Source organism: Gadus macrocephalus, chromosome 1 (genome assembly GCF_031168955.1).
Source record: "Gadus macrocephalus chromosome 1, ASM3116895v1".
Lineage (NCBI taxonomy): Eukaryota > Metazoa > Chordata > Actinopteri > Gadiformes > Gadidae > Gadus > Gadus macrocephalus.
The window spans coordinates 12,936,663-12,960,044 of NC_082382.1; the positions used below are offsets into that span (position 1 = coordinate 12,936,663).

The 23,382-nt window shown below is 42.4% G+C and overlaps 4 protein-coding genes and 1 long non-coding RNA gene across 5 annotated transcripts; all 5 read left to right on the forward strand.

Annotated features, from left to right (window-relative positions):
• Positions 1 to 5,469, forward strand: LOC132460352 (cytosolic sulfotransferase 3-like). Its single transcript, XM_060055331.1, has 4 exons — positions 1 to 148; positions 262 to 359; positions 615 to 789; positions 5,341 to 5,469. Exons 1-4 carry the CDS (start codon positions 1 to 3, stop codon positions 5,451 to 5,453), a joined length of 534 nt encoding a protein of 177 aa, XP_059911314.1. The 3' UTR covers positions 5,454 to 5,469.
• Positions 5,470 to 5,661: 192 nt separating this feature from the next.
• Positions 5,662 to 9,748, forward strand: LOC132453166 (cytosolic sulfotransferase 3-like). The gene is made up of 8 exons (XM_060046052.1): positions 5,662 to 5,804; positions 6,130 to 6,268; positions 6,642 to 6,770; positions 7,024 to 7,124; positions 7,473 to 7,599; positions 7,714 to 7,811; positions 8,105 to 8,279; positions 8,366 to 9,748. Exons 1-8 carry the CDS (start codon positions 5,778 to 5,780, stop codon positions 8,476 to 8,478), a joined length of 909 nt encoding a protein of 302 aa, XP_059902035.1. The 5' UTR covers positions 5,662 to 5,777; the 3' UTR covers positions 8,479 to 9,748.
• A 465-nt stretch (positions 9,749 to 10,213) lies between these two features.
• LOC132453301 (uncharacterized) lies at positions 10,214 to 10,995 on the forward strand. Its single transcript, XR_009524628.1, has 2 exons — positions 10,214 to 10,663; positions 10,747 to 10,995. It is a non-coding gene; the product is annotated as an uncharacterized LOC132453301 (long non-coding RNA).
• Positions 10,996 to 11,886: 891 nt separating this feature from the next.
• LOC132453182 (cytosolic sulfotransferase 3-like) lies at positions 11,887 to 15,622 on the forward strand. Its single transcript, XM_060046053.1, has 8 exons — positions 11,887 to 12,203; positions 12,529 to 12,667; positions 12,751 to 12,882; positions 12,967 to 13,067; positions 13,358 to 13,484; positions 13,585 to 13,682; positions 13,950 to 14,124; positions 14,196 to 15,622. Exons 1-8 carry the CDS (start codon positions 12,189 to 12,191, stop codon positions 14,306 to 14,308), a joined length of 900 nt encoding a protein of 299 aa, XP_059902036.1. The 5' UTR covers positions 11,887 to 12,188; the 3' UTR covers positions 14,309 to 15,622.
• A 4,296-nt stretch (positions 15,623 to 19,918) lies between these two features.
• LOC132453225 (cytosolic sulfotransferase 3-like) lies at positions 19,919 to 23,241 on the forward strand. The gene is made up of 8 exons (XM_060046056.1): positions 19,919 to 20,072; positions 20,422 to 20,560; positions 20,642 to 20,770; positions 21,014 to 21,114; positions 21,443 to 21,569; positions 21,683 to 21,780; positions 22,045 to 22,219; positions 22,290 to 23,241. The coding sequence occupies exons 1-8, from the start codon at positions 20,058 to 20,060 to the stop codon at positions 22,400 to 22,402; spliced, it is 897 nt and encodes a 298-aa protein (XP_059902039.1). The 5' UTR covers positions 19,919 to 20,057; the 3' UTR covers positions 22,403 to 23,241.
• Positions 23,242 to 23,382: the final 141 nt, after the last annotated feature.

Here is a 23,382-nt window from a genome sequence, read left to right on the forward strand (position 1 = left end):
ATGGGGGTTCTCTCCTTGCAGGTGGTGTATGTGGCCCGTAAGGCTAAAGACAATGCAGTGTCTTTTTTCCACTTTGACAGCATGGATTTATGCCAACCAGAGCCAGGAGACTGGAACAGCTACCTACAGAGATTCATAGACGGAAGGAGTCTGTACATCACATATTAAAGCAAAATATACATAATCAACAGAATACAGGCCTACATTTTTCTCTGCTTCACCTTCATTAGAAGTTTCTGATGGATTCCTCTCTGGTTTTAGTGTTATTTGGATCCTGGTATGATCATGTGACTGGCTGGTGGGAGAAGAAACAGTCCCATCCTGAAATCCACTACATGTTCTTTGAAGATATGGTTGAGGTAAGTAGTGTTTGTGTAAGAGCAGCAGTTCTTAACCAGGGGTATGTGTTCCCAATATGAAATAATAGAACCTTGAAAAAATGTGGTCAAGATGTAGGGTTAAAGGTGTATGTGTGTGTGTGTGTGTGTGTGTGTGTGTGTGTGTGTGTGTGTGTGTGTGTGTGTGTGTGTGTGTGTGTGTGTGTGTGTGTGTGTGTGTGTGTGTGTGTGTGTGTGTGTGGATGTGGGTGTGTGTGTGGGTGTGTGTGTGTGTAGGACACTGGACGAGAGATAGACAAGTTGAGTTCCTTTCTTGGTTCAAATTCTAAAGCCGCAGAGAAGGAACACATCAGACATCTCGTGCAGTTTGATAACATGAAGAAGAACGACGTGACCAACTACTCATCATTTGTGGATATGGACTTTAATATCTCTCCCTTCATGAGAAAAGGTAAGACTTATGATAACTTTAAGGAGCTCATGTCATGCCACCAGGTGTGTGTGATTAACTTATCACACCCACACCTGGTGGCATGACTTGAGCCCTTTAAAGGTTAAAGTTCACGATGTCCTTAATTTTGTCAGTGCTGATGACATTGAGGGAGGGAGGGCTTGGAGCCAGGTCGGACCTCATGGTGGAGCTTCTTACCCTGATGTACAGGATTGAGCAGGCGGGAGAGTCAGTGGGGTTCATGTGGGTCCCAGCTCATGTGGGGATAGAGGGGAATGAGCTAGCTGATGGGGCAGCAAAAAGGGCTTTAAGAAGGGAAGATGCAGATGTAAAAGTGAGGCTGGGGTTAACTGAGTGTAGGTCGATGAGCAAAAAGAACATCATGGCTGTGTGGCAGGAGGAGTGGGATAAGGAAAAGAAGGGGAGGCATTACTACAGCTTGCAGAATAGAGTCACAAAGAGCTAGTGTTTTATGGGAAAGGAAAGGGGGCATACAGTCATGATGACCAGACTGAGGCTGGGGCATTGCGGACTCGCATGGGAGTGTGTAAAAAACAGCAAACAGTAAAACATATCCTGATGAAATGTGCTGGACTCACTCGACAGAGGGAACATCTGTATGCAGCAGTGGAACGCCTGGGCACAAGACCGGTTACACTAAAGAGCCTTCTAAATCCCATTGAGAATCAGCCTGGGACTATAAAAGCTGTCCTGGATTTCATAACGGCCAATGGATTATTCCGATGGAATTAGGATGGACTGATTGCGTTTGAAATATATATATATTGTGGCAGACGCCAGGGAGGAGTGAGGGGAGTGGTAGGTATGGCAACCAGCCTGTTAGGGCTGATGGCAGCCGCCCATCCCGTGGTTCTCCTGGGTCTGCTCTTTATGCGCAGACTCAAGCGGTGGTTTGCTCGCCAACGGTTGGACCCCGTGCGACACAAGCTCAGGGTGCTCCTCCTAACCCGTTCGGTGTCACCAGACCTGACATATTGGGGAAACCCCCCCGCCCTTCTCAGGGGTGTTCCCCTTGGCAGAGTGACGTCCTACGTAGTGGTCTTCACGGACGCCTCGTTGACGGGTTGGGAAGGAACGTGCCTCTCTCACTCACGCACGCCCCCTACAGTCCACATAAATGTGCTGGAACCCGTCGCTGTGAGGAAAGTGCTGGTGCATTTCTTTCACCTGGTACGTGGCCGCCACGTTCTGATCAGGACAGACAGTGTGTCGGCGGCGGCGTACATAAACAAACAAGGGGCAGTGCGCTCCTCTGCTTTCGGTCGAGCTCTGGCTTTGGGCTCATCAGTATCTCCTCAGTCTGAGAGCCCTGCATATCGCGGGCGCCCAGAACTTCGGGGCGGACCTCATGTCTCGCGGCGGTTACATCCCGACATTGTCAGACTGATCTGCCAGAGGTTCGGGACGGCTCAGGTGGACCTGTTCGCGTGCAGGGAGAACACACACTGCAGGTGGTGGTTCTCTCTCAACCCTCGGGATCTTCCCCCGTTGGGGGTGGATGCGTTGGCGCACACACCTTGGCCGCGGGTTCTCTTGTATGCGTTTCCTCCGCTCCAGTTGATCCTTCCTCTTCTGGAACGGGTCAGACAGGAGAGATTGTCCCTGATTATAGTGGCTCCGGAGAACCGCTCAGCTCTGTGGTTTCCAGAGCTGGCGGTGCTCTCACGGACGGCGCCGTGGCCGGTACCGTTCAGACCGGATGCTCTTTCACAGGCCCATGGTACGGTGCACCACCCGCCCTATGTAATGGGACGGCTGTTGGTCTGGCTCCTGAGAGGTTGATCCTGCAGGGCAAAGGTTTGCCTGAAGCGGTTATCAACACTATCCAGGGTGCTCGTGCACCTTCTACTTCTTCCCTCTATGCGGCAAAGTGGTGTGCTTTCTCTGATTGGTGTGACAGGAACCACGCTGTCCCATCCCATTGTGAGGTCGGAAGCGTGCTTGCGTTTCTACAGCACTTATTGGAGAAGGGTTTGGCTTTTTCCACTATCAAGGTCTATGCGGCAGCTGTTTCGGCTGGCCATGCGGGCTGTGATGGTGGACCATCCACTGGTCAAGAGGTTCTTTCGTGGGGTTAGACGGGTTAGGCCTGTTTCGCTCGGGTTAGGGTCCCTGGTTGTCCAGGGACCCTTTCGAGCCTCTGTCTCAGGCCCCTTTGGATGCCCTGTGCTCTTATTGGCTTTGGTTTCTGCCAAGCGGGCCTGTGAGCTGCCCGCTCTGTCTGTCAGCCCGAGCTGCTTGTTGCTTAACGAGGACAGCTCCTTCGCGCTGCTCAGACCTAATCCTGCGTTCCTCCCTAAGAACATTAATAGTTCTTTACGGTCGAGGGATATTGTGCTTAAGGCTTTTCACCCCCCGCCTCATTCTAGTGAGGCGGAGGCGGAGTTACATCTCCTGTGCCCGGTGCGGGTGAGGGCTATGTACATGAAACGCTCGGCCGCGTTCCGCTCCACACAACAGTTGTTTGTGTGTTATAGCGACGCTAGCAGGGGCCGCGCTCTCTCCAAACAGCGGTTTTCTCTCTGGATATGTGAGGGTGTTTGCTTAGCCTACGCTCGGCAGGGCTTAGCGCCACCATTGGGCGTTAAAGCTCACTCGACACGGGGCGTGGCCGCTTCAACCGCTCTACTCAGAGGCGTTCCGGTGGAAGACATTTGCGCGGCTGCGTCTTGGTCTTCCCCCGGCACCTTTGTCCGTTTCTACATGTTAGACACGTCCAGGGGCTCACTCGGCAACTCTGTGTTGGAGTCCGGTGCCCCTTCTACGGCTTAAGAATGAAGGCATGTCTTTTAAGCGGCATCTTTGAAAGTTCTCTTGCCGGATGGCGAGTTGGACTTCACTGCCATTTATTCTCTCCCGCCATTTTTCAACTGGAAAGCGGAGTAGAGAGGTTCCTATTGGCTCGCCGATTGACGAGTTGGTTTTGTCTGCCAGTATGGCCCCCACGAGAGAAGCTCCTTATTTGAGAGTCGAACTCTGTAGCTCCGCCCCCGGTGGTAGCGGACCTAATGGAAACCGTATTACTCTGGTTTTTCCCTTCACTTTTCATGGATTCCATGAAGGACGGATTGCGGAGTCTTTGCAGACTCACTTTTTTCTCTTGATCATCGCCTTGCTTGATCTAGGAGGAATTCGTTTTTTATTAAGCTGTTGTGTTTTGCACATCCTCTGCTTTTTTGAGTCTTATGTGCCCTGGTGACTACGTTTTTTTGACTGGGGTCCAGCAGGAGTACATTGATTGGGCTCCGCTCACAGCTTAACCTTAGCCCATAAGGCGAAGCCTAGACGGCGTAGCCTACATGAAATAGAACGATAGTTATGATATTATAACTCTACATCTATGATTGTAGGCGTAGCCGTCTAGTTTCCCACCTGCTGTATCCTCCAAATTCTGAAAGAATAGCGTGGAGGATGGGCGGCTGTTTGCGCTGCCTTACCCTACATGCCCACTGCACCGTCAGTCAGTCTTCCTGCTTGTTGCGTTGTCATTGCAAGATGACCCGCTTTCCCGCTTTCCAGTATCGTCAGAGCCCGAGTCGCGTCACAGTGCTTAAATTTGCATACGCGATCTGATTGGATGACGGATCCGTCGCTGCCGAAAAAGTTGAACATTTTTCAACTTTTTGACGGAGCCGAAGGCTCCAAAGGAACGGACGGATCCACAATGCATTGCGCGTCCGTCCCCATTCAAAGCCAATGAGGATCAGTCAACGGACGGAGGTAGTGGGCACGAGGCGTAACGCCTCGTGCCCACTGCACCGTCAGTCAACGGACGTGGGAAGGCGTGGCTGACGGATGGGGGAGTAGTCTTTGCAGAGGCAACCATCAGCCAATCAAATCGCTTCGCCTGGTTCTTCCCGCTTCTTCCTGCTTGTTGCGAGGCAAGATGACCCGCTTTCCCGCTTTCCAGTATCGTCAGAGCCCGAGTCGCGTCACAGTGCTTAAATTTGCATACGCGATCTGATTGGATGACGGATCCGTCGCGGCCGAAAAAGTTGAACATTTTTCAACTTTTTGACGGTGGCGAACGCTCCAAGTCAACGGACGGATCCACAATGCATTGCGCGACCGTCCCCATTCAAAGTCAATGGGCAACGGACAACTGACGGAGGTAGTGGGCACGGGGCGTTATATAAACGGTACCGTGGGAAATGTGGGCGGTGCCCACGTTGATTGGTGCATATTTGACATTTTTCAGTGCACGCAAGCACGCGCACGGGACAAGCCCATAAGGCGAAAAATTGACGGCTACACCTACAATCATAGAACTAGAGTTATAATATCATAACTATCGTTATTCAGCTTCTTCTCCTCCGGTAAACACGACCGCATTGCATTGTGGCATACGGGAGTAATATGTAGGGAACATCGTATGTACACTCAAATTTTGGGTATTTTAAGTGCACTATATAAGTGCATGAAATTAACCACTAAGAATTTCGAACACCACTACAAAATGGCGAGCACCCTATATAGTGCACTATATCCGTGATAGGGAACGATTTCAAACACAGCTATTGTATTTCACAGGGAAGGTTGGTGACTGGAAAAAACACTTCACCCTAGCCCAGAATGAACAGTTCGATGAAGACTATAAGAAGAAGATGAAGAATACAACACTGCAGTTCCGCACTATAGTCTGAAGCCTGGCCAGGCTAATCTCGCCTGGCCAGGCTAATCTCCCACACACCTACAGACAGACCCACACACACACACACACACCTACAGACAGACCCACGCACACACACCTACTTTTTTGTACTGCTACCTCAAATAGCAGTACAAAATACCAACACGTTATCAAACTACGTATTTCAAATAGATGTAGCTGTGATCAAGCCAATCTCTGTCAATGATTAACAGAATAACCCGCAAAATGACCGTTGTGAAATCAAAAGAGGGGAAAGCAGGAGATATAAAGATCAGAACCCACACACCACAGAGGGAGTCAACTCTGCCGAGAAGCAATGGCAGCCGACATGCCTGCAAACAAGGTATTTTTTTGATTATTGGTTTTATGCCTAACAAATTACTTCCACAGAAATGTTTTGAATCCTCCCAAAACGTTATCTTTAAAAAGTTTCATGTTATCTAAAGGGCAACAAAGATCTAACGATAGTTTTTGCATGTTAGGTCTAAAGTCAAGTTAAAATGAGTAACCTGTAGGTTATATCAAACAATTATGTTTAACATAATGTAAAAAAGCAGATACAGGCCTATGTCAAATATTGTACAAACTCTTTTCAAATAAGAAAATATCCCTTATGCATCCATCCAATGTATTTATCAATGTATTTATTTTGCTCATCTTTTCCCAAGAAAACGATGCCACCTCGGCCATATCTATTGGATTTCCATGGAGTCTCAATGACTCATTATTTCACAGACAACTGGGAGAAAATTCAAAACTTCCAAGCCAGACCAGATGATATCCTCATTGCAACATACCCAAAAGCAGGTTTGTGAGCCCAATGAGGTTTGTCATTGTTACTTGTGTAACTTGTGTCACTCTTGAGGATTTTCATGTCAATAAATGTATTTTAAGTACCTATCGACCAATTGAGACAAAGCCTATGATCCACTGGTGCTCTTGCATTCGCGGTATAATGACAAAATGGGTGTCGGCTGCATCACTTTATATCTTTGGGTAATAATATAACAGTACTGGTCAATGGAATTGGCAAAGAGAATGACACTGAAATCTTCAAGATCTCTCTCTCTCTCTCTCTCTCTCTCTCTCTCTCTTCTCTCTCTCTCTCTCTCTCTCTCTCTCTCTCTCTCTCTCTCTCTCTCTCTCTCTCTCTCTCTCTCTCTCTCTCTCTCTCTCTCAGGAACGACATGGGTCTCCTACATTCTTGATCTCCTGTATTTTTCTCAGACACAGCCAGATCGTCAGACATCCACCCCTATTCATGAGAGAGTACCTTTCCTGGAGATTATGATCCCAAACCATCCTTCTGGTTAGATTTTGATTATTTTCATGTCAGTCTTTAAGGAAAAATTAAACTTTACATTTTTCTATTTCATTATGTTTTGGCAACTCACATTCATAATGGATTTTTTTTTTTAATTGTGACGGTTAGCCATGTGACACGATATAGTCAGAAGTAGATTATGCCTATTGTTCCGAATGCATCCCAAATGTGTAATTCACAGAAATGTTAACTGTGAAGACTCTCAGTGAGTTAAAGAATTGTAAATCTTCCCATTAAGGAACCGATCTGGCAGACAGTCTGGATTCTTCTCCTCGTCTCATCAAAACTCACCTCCCCATCCAGATGATTCCCAAGTCCTTTTGGGAAAAGAAATGCAGGGTACAGTATTCATTTAAAGTATAAAAGGGCACACATGAATCAATATACCAAACACTTAAAGTTAATGGTCTGAGCTAAGATAATTGTGCCAAATTGTGACATAATTGGACAATTTATTTTACAACAGATGTATTGACTGAGATAAATATTTTTAGTTTGTTGTTGACATTTCCATAAAATCTGTTACTTTGACAGATTATCTTTGATTTATATATTGATTTATCTGTGTGGTTATTTACAACAGATGCCATTGCCAATAAATACCCAACAAAAACTGATAGCGATGAATATTGTTTAACAGATAGCAATGTTAATGCAGAAGTCCTAATGGGGGTTCTCTCTATGCAGGTAGTGTATGTGGCCCGTAATGCTAAAGACAATGCAGTGTCTTTTTTTCACTTTGACCGCATGACCTACGTCCAACCAGAGCCAGGAGACTGGAACAGCTTCCTACAGAGATTCATGGATGGAAAGAGTTTGTACATCACACATTTAAGCCAAATATACGTAATCAACAGAATATAAGCCGACAGTTACCTCTGCTTCACCTTCACTATAAGTGATCTGATTAATTCCTCTCTGGTTTTAGTGGTTTTTGGATCCTGGTATGATCATGTGACTGGCTGGTGGGAGAGGAAACAGTCCCATCCTAAAATCCACTACATGTTCTTTGAAGATATGGTTGAGGTAAGAAGTGTTTGTAGCAGCAGTTCTTAACCACGGGTATGTGTTCCATACACATTTACTGAAGGTTATATCTTTTCATCTGGGGGGTGTTCCAAGATAAAAAGATATAACCTTAAGAAAATGTAGTCAATGTTTGTTGTGCTAAAAGTGTGTGTGTGTGTGTGTGTGTGTGTGTGTGTGTGTGTGTGTGTGTGTGTGTGTGTGTGTGTGTGTGTGTGTGTGTGTGTGTGTGTGTGTGTGTGTGTGTGTGTGTGTGTGTGTGTGTGTGTGTGTGTGTGTGTGTGTGTGTGTAGGACACTGGACGAGAGATAGACAAGTTGAGCTCATTTCTCGGTTCAAATTCGACAGCCGCAGCGAAGGAACAGATCAGACATCTAGTGCAGTTTGATAACATGAAGAAAAATGACATGGCCAACTACTCATCATTTGAAACAATGGACTTTAAGATCTCTCCCTTCATGAGAAATGGTAAAACTTATAACTTTAAAGATTTAAGTTTATGATGTCCTTACCTTCGACTGACATTGTATACGTACATACATTGTATTTCACAGGGAAGGTTGGCGACTGGAAAAAACACTTCACCGTAACCCAGAATGAACAGTTCGATGAAGACTATAAGAAGAAGATGAAGAATACCACGCTGCAGTTCCGCACTGTAGTCTGAAGTCTGGCCAGTCTACTCTTGCATCATGATTAAACCTGAGTGACAGAGGAGGATATGTATGATATTTCTACAAGGACGAAGATTTAATGTGTCTTGTTGGCCTTTATATATTCCTAATCATAATCTTCATTCACAGTAAGTGTATTTGTCAAAAATGAAAACATCCCCCCTCAACAATAATATTTGTCATAATAAATGAATACAAAAATATGTGACATTGTTTTTAATTATATACTGTGCTCTTTGTGTACAAAAAAAATAATATAAATTAAATTATTCTCAGAATAAAGCATACAGTAATCTGTAACAATGTCAGTGGCTACACTCCACCAAGGTGGCTTTTCTGAGCTCCTCCAACTAAAAGGACGCAGGGCGGTGTTGTTGAAAGCTGGTTTATGTACGGTTTGCAGATAATCTAAAATGACACTGGTGCTCCATGTTGAGTGTCTATGGAGATGTCTGGTTTAACATGTATTCAGCCTTACCCAGCCTCAAAGTCAAATCAGACTCAGTCCAGGAGAGTCCAACGTCTATATTTGTTAACATTATTGATCCTGGTATATTATTCAACCGGTAGGGAGGTAGATGTCCTTTTCTCAAAGGCAGAAGATAATATAATGACCATTATTTTTGTTAAACCTACATTGTGATACATCTTTACCATACTGATGAGCTCTGTCTAAACAATGTTGAAGTAGAAAGTTTCCAAGAACAAATCATCCATCAACAAGTTCATTCATGTTATTTTTTTCTGTATGTATAAATCGATTGTGGGTTACAGCTTCAAAGATAAACGACATGGACTGGATACCTTTTCTCCTCTCACCCTCATCTTTCCCCGCAAACTTACACACATTTTGTTCAACCCTTTTAAAATACTCTTATACTTCACCCGTACACTTTAAAATGTAAGCTGCTCTGAACACTTTATATACAGTATACCCATACACATGAAATAAAGTAAATTTTGCAATTTGTTTACATTTATTTGTTCATTTATGAATCTTTTATATTTACATTACAGGTTTATCATCCGTCCATCATATTTACTATTTAATTTTATTTTTTAATTGTACTTGGCATCTCTATTTTCGCAAGTCTTCCTGCTTCTGTTGAACATCCCAACTGCCCCGTCTGGGATCAATAAAGTGTTATCTGAACTTATGAAGCTGAATTTACAGTTCTGCGCCAGCACATTTGACTGCATTCATCCTTCCATGTAAAATGTTTCATGTATTGTATAAAAATAAAACATTATTTTATGATCGTGGTTAAACAGCGGTAATGTACTAGTGCAGGGGTCAGGAGCCCAAGGCTTTTTTTTTCTGGGAGCCCTTACCATGTGGCTCCTGGGTATGCCAAACAAATATTTATATTGATGAATATATTTTTAGCTTCATCCCCGAAAGGTGTCTCTGGGCACCAGCCAGATGGTTAGTCCGGCCTTGGGTGACGTATTGCTCTATAGATAGGCCTAGCTTTAGACTGGTAAAAAAAGTTAAGTGAAATATATAAGCCTTTAGGCTATGGTCAAGCATTTATGGTCAACTTTATTTAACTAACCGTTACCTGAAAACAAATAGCCTATATAGGCCTATGTCACATACTGTTTTAACATTTTTTTGTTGACACACTCCACAATTGCTAATTAGCAACTCCCTGCAGGTGCTTATCCGCACAATCAATCATCAGCGATGAGAAAAAATGACACATACAATACAAATATATACTCACTAAATGTACCGAAATAAATTACTAAGTCCTTGTGTGCAGTGGTGGTTTTAGGTACGGGCAAACCAGGCAGCCCGGGGCGGCATATTTGTGGGGGGCGCCAAGTCACATGGGGGGCGCCACGAGCAGTAAAAAAAAATTTGCGCTGCGTAGCGGTTATCAATGAAGTACTACATAACATTGTGTTGGGAATAGGTATTTTGGCGCCCCCTCTGGCTGCAGGCGCACACCTGCTCGTTGAGAAGGTGCCATGCGCAGACGGAATGAAACCCCCACTGAAGTCCGTAGGTTCTAGTGGCCGCTTGGCGCCACTGGTCCTCACCCCTCTACACACCTGTCTGCAATCTACGATCACCGTTCCCTACTTCAGCCGAGGATCTCCCGGCTGAAGTAGGGAACGGTAGTAGGGAAGTAGGGAATCAGCCGGCGCCAGTTCGTCGTTTACCACTACTCAGTTAGTATCGGCCCTACCAGCGTTATCCTAAGTCTAGCCCGTTTTACCCTGTCCTCCAGTAACCCTTTTTCCTCCGTTTGTAGTTCTCCGTTCGTCACCCTGACCCCCTGTTGCCGAATCCCTGCCTGCCTGACTACCCGCCTATCGCCGAGCCCCTGCCTGCCTGACTGCCTGCCCATTGCCGAATCCCCGCCTGCCTGACTACCCGCCTACCGCCGAGCCCCTGCCTGCCTGACTGCCTACCTGTTACCGAACCCTCGCCTGCCTGACCATGGCTTGGCTAGCCCCGGCTTGTCGTTACTCCTTGCCCAATAAACCCAACTTCCTATCCACCCCGTCTCAGCTCCTCTGTGTCAAGTTTGGGCCCTCTCGTTCTCTAACCATAACAGTATTTGTATTTAAAAAACGTAGGTAAACTGACATTAACTGTAATCATCTCTGTCACTGAGAGAATCAAGCTTGAGCTGTTAAAAAAGCCTATTTTGTAGTTAAATTGGATATTTATCACACAACTTAATGCATGTCAAGACTTGAATGTGTCGGCAGGCTTTTATTAGTGCTTATCACTCAAGGCTAATGTACAGGGTGTGTTTTTTAACTGATTGTATTGTAAAGTTAAGCATTCTGTGTTTACACGCCACCTTGTATCCTCAGAGACTGAGAGGCAAGCAGTTGGAATTCTTGAATGCTAAATGTCCTGCATTGCTTCGGCCCACCATTTGCAATGACCTGGCTCAGTGGGGAAAATGGGACATATTTAAATGTTGCTGTGCAGTAAGATTTCAGAATTATCAGTCTGCCTATCACAGCCACTATCTTTGCGAAGAATTTGAACAACCTGCCTCAGTTTCTTAGTCTGTGAGCATGCGCAGTGGCAAATTAACACAAAACCATAACTTGTAGATTGTTCCATAAGGAAAACAACAAGGCCATAATTGACCATCATAATATGACCTCCTGGGATACCAAAGTGTATTATGAAGCTGGTTCTCCGTCTGTGGTACACCCTTTGTAAGGAATATTAGTTTTTTTGAAGCCGTATTGATAACATTAATAAAAATAACTATTGAAATGTTTTATTTTAAGCTTTATTTTAGCTTTGCTTTGATTTTGTTGGTTTATCTAGCTATTTGTTAACCAGTGTTATCTGTCCACCCCATTTATTATCATAAATCCTGGCATGAAGGGAACAGTAGGGGCAGTCGACTCAACATCTGCTTCTTGTATATGTCTCCTGGAAGTGGGGCCCCCTTTAGATCTGCTTGGGGAATATGCAGGAAGCTCTGGACAATAGACAATAGTCTTCTGGAGAGGGGTGGAAACCGTTTGGCCCAAAAGTAATAGAAAGACGTATTTCATGTTATGGTCGTAATTCCTATCTCTATCAGCCTGTCAAACGTTGATGCAGTTATTGTGGTCACATGACAGTTGTGTAAACCAAAGAGAGGAAGGAAGGGATTTCAAAAGAACATAGAGAACGAAGACCAGGGGCTTGCAACGCTGCCAGAAAAGCTAGGGAGAAGAAATGGCAGCTGACAAGGTAATGTTTGGATTGAATGTTTCAGGCCTTTTCTGAATCCTCCCAGAGAGTGGTCTTTACCAAAAGTATCATGTTCTTTATGAGGTGAACAAAGATAGTTTTTGTTAGTTAGGATGTATTTTGACTTCAAGGCAAAGTCCAGTCTAGAATTAACCTGTAGACTTTTTAAAACAATTATGTTCAATTGCTGGACACTGACAACAAATATCATGTAAAGTCCTGTGTCAAATATTGTTAAAAATATTTTCACAGAAGAAAAAATATCCCTTTTGGTATCCTCAAAATGCATCTATACATTTATTTGTTTTGTTGATCTTTAATTCAGACAATGATGCCGCCTCGGCCAAATCTATTTGATTTCCATGGAGTTTCAATGGTCCATTATTTCACGGACAACTGGGAGAAAATTCAAAACTTCCAAGCCAGACCAGATGATATCCTGATTGCAACATACCCAAAAGCAGGTTTGTGGACTAGAAATCAAGATCAGAGATTTTGAGAGTGGTAATTACATGGTTTAGTAATGTTTTTTTTTTTTTTTTTTCAGGAACTACATGGGCCTCCTACATTCTTGATCTCCTGTACTTTTCTCAGACGCAGCCAGATCGTCAGACATCCACTCCTATTCATGAGAGAGTACCTTTCCTGGAGATTACGTCGGTTCCAAACCATCCTTCTGGTTAGATTGTGAATATTTTCCAGTTCACTCATTTAATGAAAAATGAAATGCATTTAAACATTTTACACGCGTCTTACCATTCAGGAACCGATCTGGCAGACAATCTGGTTACTTCTCCTCGTCTCATCAAAACTCACCTGCCGGTCCAGATGGTTCCCAAGTCCTTTTGGGAACAGAAGTGCAGGGTACAGTATTCATTTAAAATTAAATAGGCACACATGAAACAACATGCAATAAAAGTTTATGGTGCTGCAAAATTTGGCGAACATAACTTAAGTATTTTTTATTTACTTTAATAGCAGTATTGTGTATCATGAATAGAAGTAGTTGTGTTATTTAAATCTGTAATGCTTACTTTTAAATTTACGTCACATGTATCTTTGTAGTTGGTTTTGAAAGATACCTTTGCCTATAAGTACCAAAAAAATACTGATAGCGTTAGGGCAGAGTCCTAATGGGGGTTCTCTCTGTGCAGGTAGTGTATGTGGCCCGTAATGCTAAAGACAATGCAGTGTCTTATTACCACTTTGACCGCATGAATGTATGCCAACCCGAGCCAGGAGACTGGAACAGCTTCCTACAGAGATTCATGGACGGAAAGAGTCAGTGCCTCAAAATATACCTAATCAATAGAATAGGCCTTATTTTTCCTCTGCTTCACCCTTACTATAAGTTATCTGATGGATTCCTCTCTGGTTTTAGTGGTTTTTGGATCCTGGTTTGATCACGTGACTGGCTGGTGGGAGAAGAAACAGTCCCATCCTAAAATCCACTACATGTTCTTTGAAGATATGGTTGAGGTAAGTGGTGTTTGTGTAAGAGCCGCAATTTCTTAACCAGGGGTCTGTGTTACCAAGGGGCACTTGGAAAGATGAAGCATACACAAATAGGAACAATTGACCCACAGTTTATAAGTGTGTGTGTGTGTGTGTGTGTGTGTGTGTGTGTGTGTGTGTGTGTGTGTGTGTGTGTGTGTGTGTGTGTGTGTGTGTGTGTGTGTGTGTGTGTGTGTGTGTGTGTGTGTGTGTGTGTGTGTGTGTTGTCTGTGATTGATTGTTTCTGCACAGGACACTGGACGAGAGATAAACAAGTTGTGCTCCTTTCTTGGTTTGACCTCGACAACCAAAGAGAAGGAACAAATCAGACACCAATCGCAGTTTGATAATATGAAGAAAGATGAAATGGCCAACTATTCAACTGTGGAAGTCATGGACTTTAAGATCTCTCCCTTCATGAGAAAAGGTAATTCAGACAATGGAAAAGATTAAAGTTTATGATGTCCTTACTTTTGACAAACACCTTGTATTTCACAGGGAAGGTTGGTGACTGGAAAAACCACTTCACCGTAGCCCAGAATGAACAGTTTGATGAAGACTATCAGAAGAAGATGAAGAATACCACGCTGCAGTTCCGCACTGTAGTCTGATGTCCGGCAAGACTACTCTTGCATCATGATTAAACCTGAGTGACAGAGGAGGATATGTATGACCTTTCTACAAGGACATACAGTGTTTTTCTTGTATTTAAAACATTTGTATGCATATATTTATATATAACTATTTAGTAAGACCATGAGTCGTCCTAGACAAGCCGGGGTCACTAATAGTGCTATTCATAAACCAAATAATAGTCAGATATAGGGCTTGACCAACACAGCCTCTATTGTGGAAGCATAGGAGCATTCAAATGTTGGTTTTTATTATGATGGAAGTCATGTAATTTGTAATAGTAATTAATCGTGAAATTATGACTTGAGTTAAATCAGCAAATGTATATTTTCATGTTAGAATTAGAATGTTAGAATTAAAATGTACTACATAGAATACATATTTTCAAAATGAATAGGATATCTCTGCAAACCAAAGTGGAAAACCAACCGATGTAATGAGATGTTTCTTGAAAGATGGTTGCATGTGGCATCCTTAATTCAATGGCAGAAGATACTCTAATGATAAACTTATTCATTAAATCTTGGTGTAACTTCTGTAATTACAGACTAGCTTAGCTTCAAAAATATTGAACACGAAAGTTACAAAGAGTGGAACATATCCATCAATAATTTCATTCATGTTTCTTTTTTACTTTCTGTAAGTAGAAAGTGATTCTTGTTAAAGGCATCAAAACGGCTGTGGCATACATGCCTATTCCCCTGCCACCCCCACCATCTTATTTGACCCTCCTCTACGTCACATAAACACATTTAGTTTAATTTACTGAGTTTGGACCCTTTAAAAACATAAACCCATTAACTTGGAAAACCGCTCATTTTGCAGTTAGGCTACTCTATTTTTGCACGACTTCCTTCTTTTGTAAACTGCCAAATGTCCCTGCCTGGGGTCAATACAGTTGAATCTTATCTTATCTAATCTTTACAGTTCTGCGTCATCACATTTGCAAAGATCCAGCCTCAGAGCAACTCAGACAGACCACAGATCTTTGCAGAGCTGCCTTCCTTTATTTATCATTCAAACTAAAATGTTTAATATGTTATAAAAAAGAATACGTTATTTTATGATCGGAGGTTTAACAATGGTATTGTACTACTGCAGGGGTCAGGAGCCGGAGGTTCTTGAGCTGGAGGCCCCTCCCCTGTGGCGCCTGGATACGCCAAAGTATTATTTTTAAAACTAATGTTTAATGAATGTATCCTTCCTCAATATTCTTCAATCTAAAAATATGTTTGAAAAAACAACAACAATAAATATGTATTAATAAACAAAGAATTTCTCAAATGTTCAAATGTATCTCAAGGTTGTTATGGCCACTAGGTCTTATGTCATCCAGGTCTTATGGATACTTTAACATAAGCCCATACTCGAATACAGCTCATTTTGCACTTCACAATACATTACGTGACATTACACTCTTAAGTATAGTCTACATGGGGAGGGGTCAGGGAGGGGTTCCTCTTTCACGGACGCCACCATGTCCGTAGTGGCTAAAACTCCCTTGTTGTGCATTCGTAAATAGCTCTAAACATATTCAGTCGATTAACCACTCTTTGACAGAAAGAACGCGTGTTTACTGTTGAAACGACGGTAGAAAAACAGTGCGTTTGCTCGTCTTTACTGAAAGCCACAAAATGATACAAAACACACAGTTTTACTCTTCCTAAGTGCTACAGCTTAACAGCGCCCTCTATAGCAACCAATGTCCTATGCATCTCTAATAATTATAAGCAATGAAAACAAGTACACTCAACAGTTATTAAACTAAAATGCAAAACTATGCAAAACAATTAGTTAATCAATCTAATAAACAATCACTAAATATTAATCCAAATATATAATATCTAAATCCTAATAATATCTAAGTCTAAATTACAATATGGAAAAATGGCACTAACATTTCCGGCCCCTAATTGCTCATCATGGGGATGACAATTATCTAACTAAAACTAAAGAATAATTTTGCATTTTCTAATTTCCTTCTGTCCTCTTTCATAGGTCTAAAACAACATAAACAACCTCGACCAATCTAGGTGAGGCCCACAAGATAGGCAACTATGGAAAATAATAAAGTCCTAGATAATAATGTCCTTTATTGTCCATGAGATTCTTCCATCTCGAGCAGGAGACACAACTTATCTATAGGTCTCTCTAAGGTCCTGGTCTTTGTTTTGACAAGGACCTGACGGACAAACCCTTTGGCATCGGGGATTTTCTTCTCAACTTTTCCCATTAACCAGGGCCCTCTTGGAGCCCTCTCGTCTACGATTAGTACGATGTCTCCCTCTTTCACATTTCTCCTCTTCTCCAGCCACTTCTGCCTTTCTTGCAGTAGGGGCAAGTATTCCAGAAGCTTCCAGAAGATGTCAGAGATATACTGCACCTGCCTCCATCTTCGTTTTGAATATAGATCCTTCTTCTGAAACACACCTGGAGGGAGTGCTGGTTTTCCCTTGAGGAGGAGAAGATGATTCGGCGTCAGTGGCTCGAGGTCGTCCACATCATCAGATGACTTGGTAAGGGGTCTGCTGTTGATCACTGCTTCTACTTCACACATCACAGTTTGCAGACGTTCATCATCCAGTGACTGGAGCTTCAGAAGGTTGGTAAGTATCTTCCGGACTGTTCTTAACTGTCGCTCCCAGATACCACCGTGTTGCGACCCGGCAGGCGGGTTGAAGATCCAAGTGACTCCCCTTTGCAGTAGAGCCTCAGAGATCTGGGACTGGTTCCATTCTTTCATTTCATCTCGTGTTCTGTAGCTACCAGGTTCATTCCATTATCGGATCTCATAACCTCCACTTGTTCTCTTCTGGCTATGAAATGTCTCACTGCATTTATACACAAGGCGACGTCGAGAGAGTGTGAGATTTCTATGTGGACTGCTGTGACTGTAAGGCAAGTAAACAAGACTCAATAACGCTTGACTTGCACGGGTCCACGCTTTGCTTCAAAGGGGCCGAAAGAGTCTACACAGACGTTAGTGAACGGTGGATGGTCAGGCAGTAGACGATCAGGTGGTAGATTCGCCATCTTCTGTTCACTCACAGCAGCTTGACACTTCCGGCATTTCACACACTTTGAAAGCACACTTATCACCGCTGCATTTCCTTTGCGTATCCAGACCCTTTGTCTCAGCTGAGCAAGGGTATGGTTTCTCCCTCCATGTCCGATTTCCTCATGAGCGTTCCTGATGATCAGGGTCGTGATGTGGTGATCCTTGGCCAGGATAGCTGGATGCTTTGTGTGTTCTGGCAAGGCTGCCCGGTGCTATCTTCCACCAACCCGGAGAACCCCATCTTGGAGGAAGGGATCCAGTTTCATGATAGAACTACTTCTCTTGATCTTTTCACCTTTCTGCAGAGCGCAAAGCTCCTCAAGGAGGTCTCTAAATTCAATATGGCCATTGCCCGAAAAAGGCAGCGGCCATATTTGGTTCCAATTTTGAACCAAATGCGCTACAAATTATGATGTGGTTTCTATTTTATGTTCATTGACCACAGGTAGTCCATTGGCATATTTTCATTTATGCTTGTGTAAGTCTGTAACCTATATTCTTTCAAGACTGTCGTTGAAAATCCTTTATTACCACAACTTTGAAGGTTATTCTCAGTGTTGATTAATATCCTTTTAAAAGTGAAATGCTTTCAGTGTAACACAGGTGAATACATTCAAAGTTTAATCATATATGAAAGAATAAGGCACATCTATTATTGCAAGGCAATATCCATATTATGTCAAATTGTTAAAAGAATAATATAGTACATTTGTCCAAAACTCTGAAAGGTTTGCTTAGCATAACAAAAAACAGCAATAACATGAAAAACAACAGTGAATTCTGATGGTCTCTTACATGAATTGACATTATCACTCACATTCACCGGATCACTCATCGTCTCTACCATCATTGTTTGTACAAGCACCCTCACATGCACATATAGAAGTGCAACGAACTCCGGCTTTACAGCACTTGCAGTGCCCTCTACATGCTTTCTTGCAGCCACAGTAGAGGAGAATGGTGCAGGCTTTACTGGCGTCTCCGAGATTAGTACGTTTCCCAAGTCTTGCTCGTAGAGTCCCGATACCATCCCCATGCATTGAACTCCCACCCAGCTTGGGTGGGAGGCAGGTTCCGAGAGACTTGGTACCATTCGAGAAAAGGTGATGTCTAGCTTCATCTACGCGGCTGGAACCACAGCTCTTGCTGTACATGATGACAACCATACGCTCCAGTCTTTGGACATGGACATCATTGTTGATCTGTTCAGGGTCGGAGGTGAGGGTAACCAGGGATTCTGTGAGATCTGGTGTTGCCTCCCAAGCTGTCCATGCACTCTTTTTCCCATGGCCCAGGAATGCTGAGGTTGTGTCTGTTAAAGTGTGGAAGAGTGGAAAGGCCAGTGACTTCTGGGGACCAAGATGCTTGCTGATTTCATGAGCAGGAATGTCCCCATAGCTTTTTCCACCTGCAAAGCCGATCCAGAGCTCTGTGAGGCCGATTGTGTTGAAGAAGCGGATGGCAAGGATGACAACATTGCTGTCATCAGTCCGGACAAATGCCATTTTATGGCCATCGGCCCCAGCATGTGCAAGATGCAGGAATAATCTTGTATCTGCTTCTGGATGATTACAAGGCTGAAGGGCAGACGTGTCATACCCTGGTCTGCTGGAGAGTACAGCTTCTTTCTTGTTCTCTTGTAAAGGCAAATGTGGGGTCTAAACATCAATCAAGCAATCACAAATGCAAGCATTTCTGTGTGTGTCATGGTGAATAAAATCAAATAGACATCAAGTTTTCATCTGTAGCTTATTTGTTTCAAAATTTGTAGTCAAAACCCTTTTTCATATAGGAGCCAGATTGGATTTAGGGTCCACATATACCCAATCATAAATATAAATATTGTTTTGTGTTTCCCGTAGCCAGAAAAGGTAAAATATATATCAACCTTACATTTGTATCTCATCTGGTTCAAAATATGCAGCCGAATCCCTTTTCAGGTGGCGGCCATATTGGATTTGGAGGATTAAGGGGTCGAAATACACTGGATCATAAATATAAACATTCCTATGTGTTTCCCATGATAAATTAAGCTAAAAAAGACATCAAGTTTGTATTTGTAGCTCATGTGGTTCAAAAGCTAAAGTCTGAACCCTTTTCGGGCAGCGGCCATATTGGATTTGGCCGCCATCTTGGCCCTGAGGGTCGCTGGCTCCGGCGCCTGAACTACATCTGTGCCAAATTTGACACTTTTAGATGAATTTTCGCGAAATGAGCTTAATTCCCCGAACTAATTCTGTTGTTTATGGCGCTTTTCTACCGGACCCAGCACGCCTCAGCCCAGTAGTGAGGGTGCGGTATAGCCCAGCTCAGTTGATTGGAGCAGAGTGGAGGCCACGTTGACTTGATAGTAAAAGCCTGGCTCCCTTGGTGTACATATCATTCATGCCAGACCTATTCAGAGAACGAGATACAGTAAGTAAATAATAAAAGTAAATGATAAGCGACATTACAGTCATAGAATTATGTTCAGAAAGTTAGGTCAAACATTGAAAGGGTGATAATGCAATAGGCTCTGCCCACCTCTGCGAACTCATGGTTTAGGTCATCGAATGTTACCTAATCCAAGTGGGGGAAAGTAAGGGATTCCAGCAACAAAACCCATCGAACGCAGAGGAAGAAAACAAGTGGACTAAGACCTTCAGGAGAGGCAAAACTAGGCTGCCGACATGCTCGTAGATAAGGTAATTTGGGATTGTTGGTTTTTAAGCAATAGATGACTAATAGGCTGCAGAGATGCTGTGCAATCAACCAATATTTAGCATAAATGGCATGTTATTTAAGGGTAACATAGATCTAGTTGATCACATTTAAGTTAATTAGTTGAATTACATTACATACATTCATTACTTTTCAAAATTCGGGTCAAAGTTATTAACTGTAGCCAATAATGGTCAACTCGATGTAAAAGGACGGAGGTCAACAGTAGCCTTTATAGTCCTAAAAAATATTAAAACTTGGTTTGAAATTCCTTTAAAGAAGAAAATATATGCTTTTGGCATCCTCACGATTTTTTTTTCCATCTTTACTCAGACAACGACGCCGCCTCGGCCAAATTTGATTGATTTCCATGGAGTTTCAATGGTCCATTATTTCACGGACAACTGGGAGAAAATTCAAAACTTCAAAGCCAGACCAGATGATATCCTGATTGCAACATACCCGAAAGCAGGTTTGAGTATAGAAATCAAGGATATTTTGAGTATGGTAATACAAGTTTTAGTTATGTAATGTTTGTTCTCTGCTTTTTCAGGAACTACATGGGTCTCCTACATTCTTGATCTTCTGTATTTTTCTCAGACACAACCAGATCGCCAGACATCCACCCCTCTTAATGATAGAGTACCTTTCCTGGAGATTACGATCCCAAACCAATCTTCTGGTAAGATTGTGATGTTTTGATGGGCAAAAATATGACGTAAACCATTCTCTTTTTCAAATTCATTAAAGAAACTTCTTCAAATTATTAAAGGATGGCCATGCGTTAACCTGATAATATTTCTGAGAAGTAGATATGCCTTTCTTGTGCAGTATATTTCAATTGCCTTATTTCATTCACAGTAGTACCAACTGTAAATACTGTAAATAGGTTAAAGAGCAGATTGGTTTTCATCTTTCCATTCAGGAACTGATCTGGCAGATAGTCTTGATACTTGTCCTCGTCTCATCAAAACTCACCTGCCAGTCCAGTTGATTCCAAAGTCCTTTTGGGAACAGAAATGCAGGGTATTGTATGTTTGCATTCAATGTTATCTTCAAAGACACCCATAGCACAATATGCAAAACACTGGAAGCTGAAGGTGAATTACCTGAGCAGCTTAATTGGCCACACATTTGGGCAAATGTATTAATTAACTGTTAACTAAGATTTACTCAATTGAATGTACTACTTTTTTGTGCATTTAAAAACGATATATATTTAAATCAACATCGGTAATAATAACTTTTATATTTATGTAAAGTGAATATGGTTTTATCTTTGTAGCTATTGACAAATTATGCCTTTTTCAATAAATACAAATAACAAACATTGGCTCATATTCTCTCTTTGCAGGTAGTGTATGTGGCCCGTAATGCTAAAGACAATGCAGTGTCTTATTTCCACTTTGACCGCATGACCTGCGTCCAACCAGAGCCAGGAGACTGGAACAGCTACCTACAGAGATTCATTGATGGAAAGAGTCAGTGTAAAACATAATAAAGCAAAAATAGACACCCAAAATAGAATAGGCCAACATTTACCTCTGCTTTACATTCACTATAAGTTATCTGATATTTTCCTCTCTGGGTTTAGTGGTATTTGGATCCTGGTATGACCATGTGACTGGCTGGTGGGAGAAGAAACACTCCCATCCTAAAATCCAATACATGTTCTTTGAAGATATGGTTGAGGTAAGTGGTGTTTGTGTAAGAGCAGCAGTTCTTAACCAGGGGTCTGTGTAACCAAGGGGTACTTGGAAAGATGAAGCATACACTAATATGACCAATACACCCAGGGTTTATAGGGTTACAGTTTTTGTGTGTGTGTGTGTGTGTGTGTGTGTGTGTGTGTGTGTGTGTGTGTGTGTGTGTGTGTGTGTGTGTGTGTGTGTGTGTGTGTGTGTGTGTGTGTGTGTGTGTGTGTGTGTGTGTGTGTGTCTGGTTGTTTCTGTACAGGACACTGGACGAGAGATAAACAAGCTGTGCTCCTTTCTTGGTTTGACCTCGACAACCAAAGAGAAGGATCAAATCAATAATCTAGTACAGTTTGACAATATGAAGAAGAATGAAATGGCCAACTACTCAACTGTGAAAGCTATGGACTTTAAGATCTCTCCCTTCATGAGAAAAGGTAATTAGGTAACGTGAAAGATTAAAGTTTATGACGTCCTTACTTTTGATTTACACATTGTATTTCACAGGGAAGGTTGGTGACTGGAGAAACCACTTCACCGTAGCCCAGAATGAAGAGTTTGATGAGGACTATAAGAAGAAGATGAAGAATACCACGCTGCAGTTCCGCACTCTAGTCTGAAATCTGGCCAGGCTACTCCTACATCATGATTAAACCTGAGTGACAGAGCAGGAAATGTAGGATCTTTCAACAAGGGCGTAGATTTACAGTGTTTTGCTGGTCTTTAAAACATTTGTACATATATATATATAAAACTATTTAGTAAGACCGTGAGTCATCATAGAAAAGCCGGGGGTCCCTTATAGTGCTATCTATAAACCGAATAATAGTCAGATATAGGGCTTGACCAACATAGCCTCTGTTTTGGAAGCATAGGAGCATTCGAATGTTGGGTTTTATTATGTTGGAAGTCATGTATTTTGTTAATGTAATTAATCGTGAAATTATGATGAGTTAAAATCAGCAAAAGGATATTTTTATGTGAACAATTTAAATGTATTACTTAGAATACATATTTTCAAAATTAATAGGATATCTCTGCAAACGAAAGTGGAAAACTAACCGATGTAATGAGATGTTTCTTCAAAAATGGTTGCGGCATCCTTTTCCAATGGCAGAATGTACTCTAATGACAACGTGTTTCATTAAACCTTGGTGTAACTTCTGTAATTACAGATTAGCTCAGTTTCAAAACTATTGAACTATAAAGTTTCTTAAGAGTGGAACATATCCACCAATAATTTCTTTCATGATTTTTTTTCTTTCTGTAAATAGAAGGTTTTTGTTAAAGGCATCAAAACTAAATTCTGTGGCAATGCAATACATGCCTATTCCCCTGCCACCCCCACCATTTCATTAGACCCTCTTCTACTTCAGATAAAAACATTTAGTTTAATTTACCGACTTTGGACACTTTAAATGCATAAACCCGCTTGGAATACAGCTCATTTTGCACTTCCTGTGATTTTTCCTCCCTTTCATTTTGCACGTCATTCTTCTTTTGTAAACAGCCAAATGTCCCTGCCTGGGGATCAATACAGTTCAATCTTATCTTATCTGATCTTATGAAGTTGTATTTACAGTTCTGTGTTCATCACATT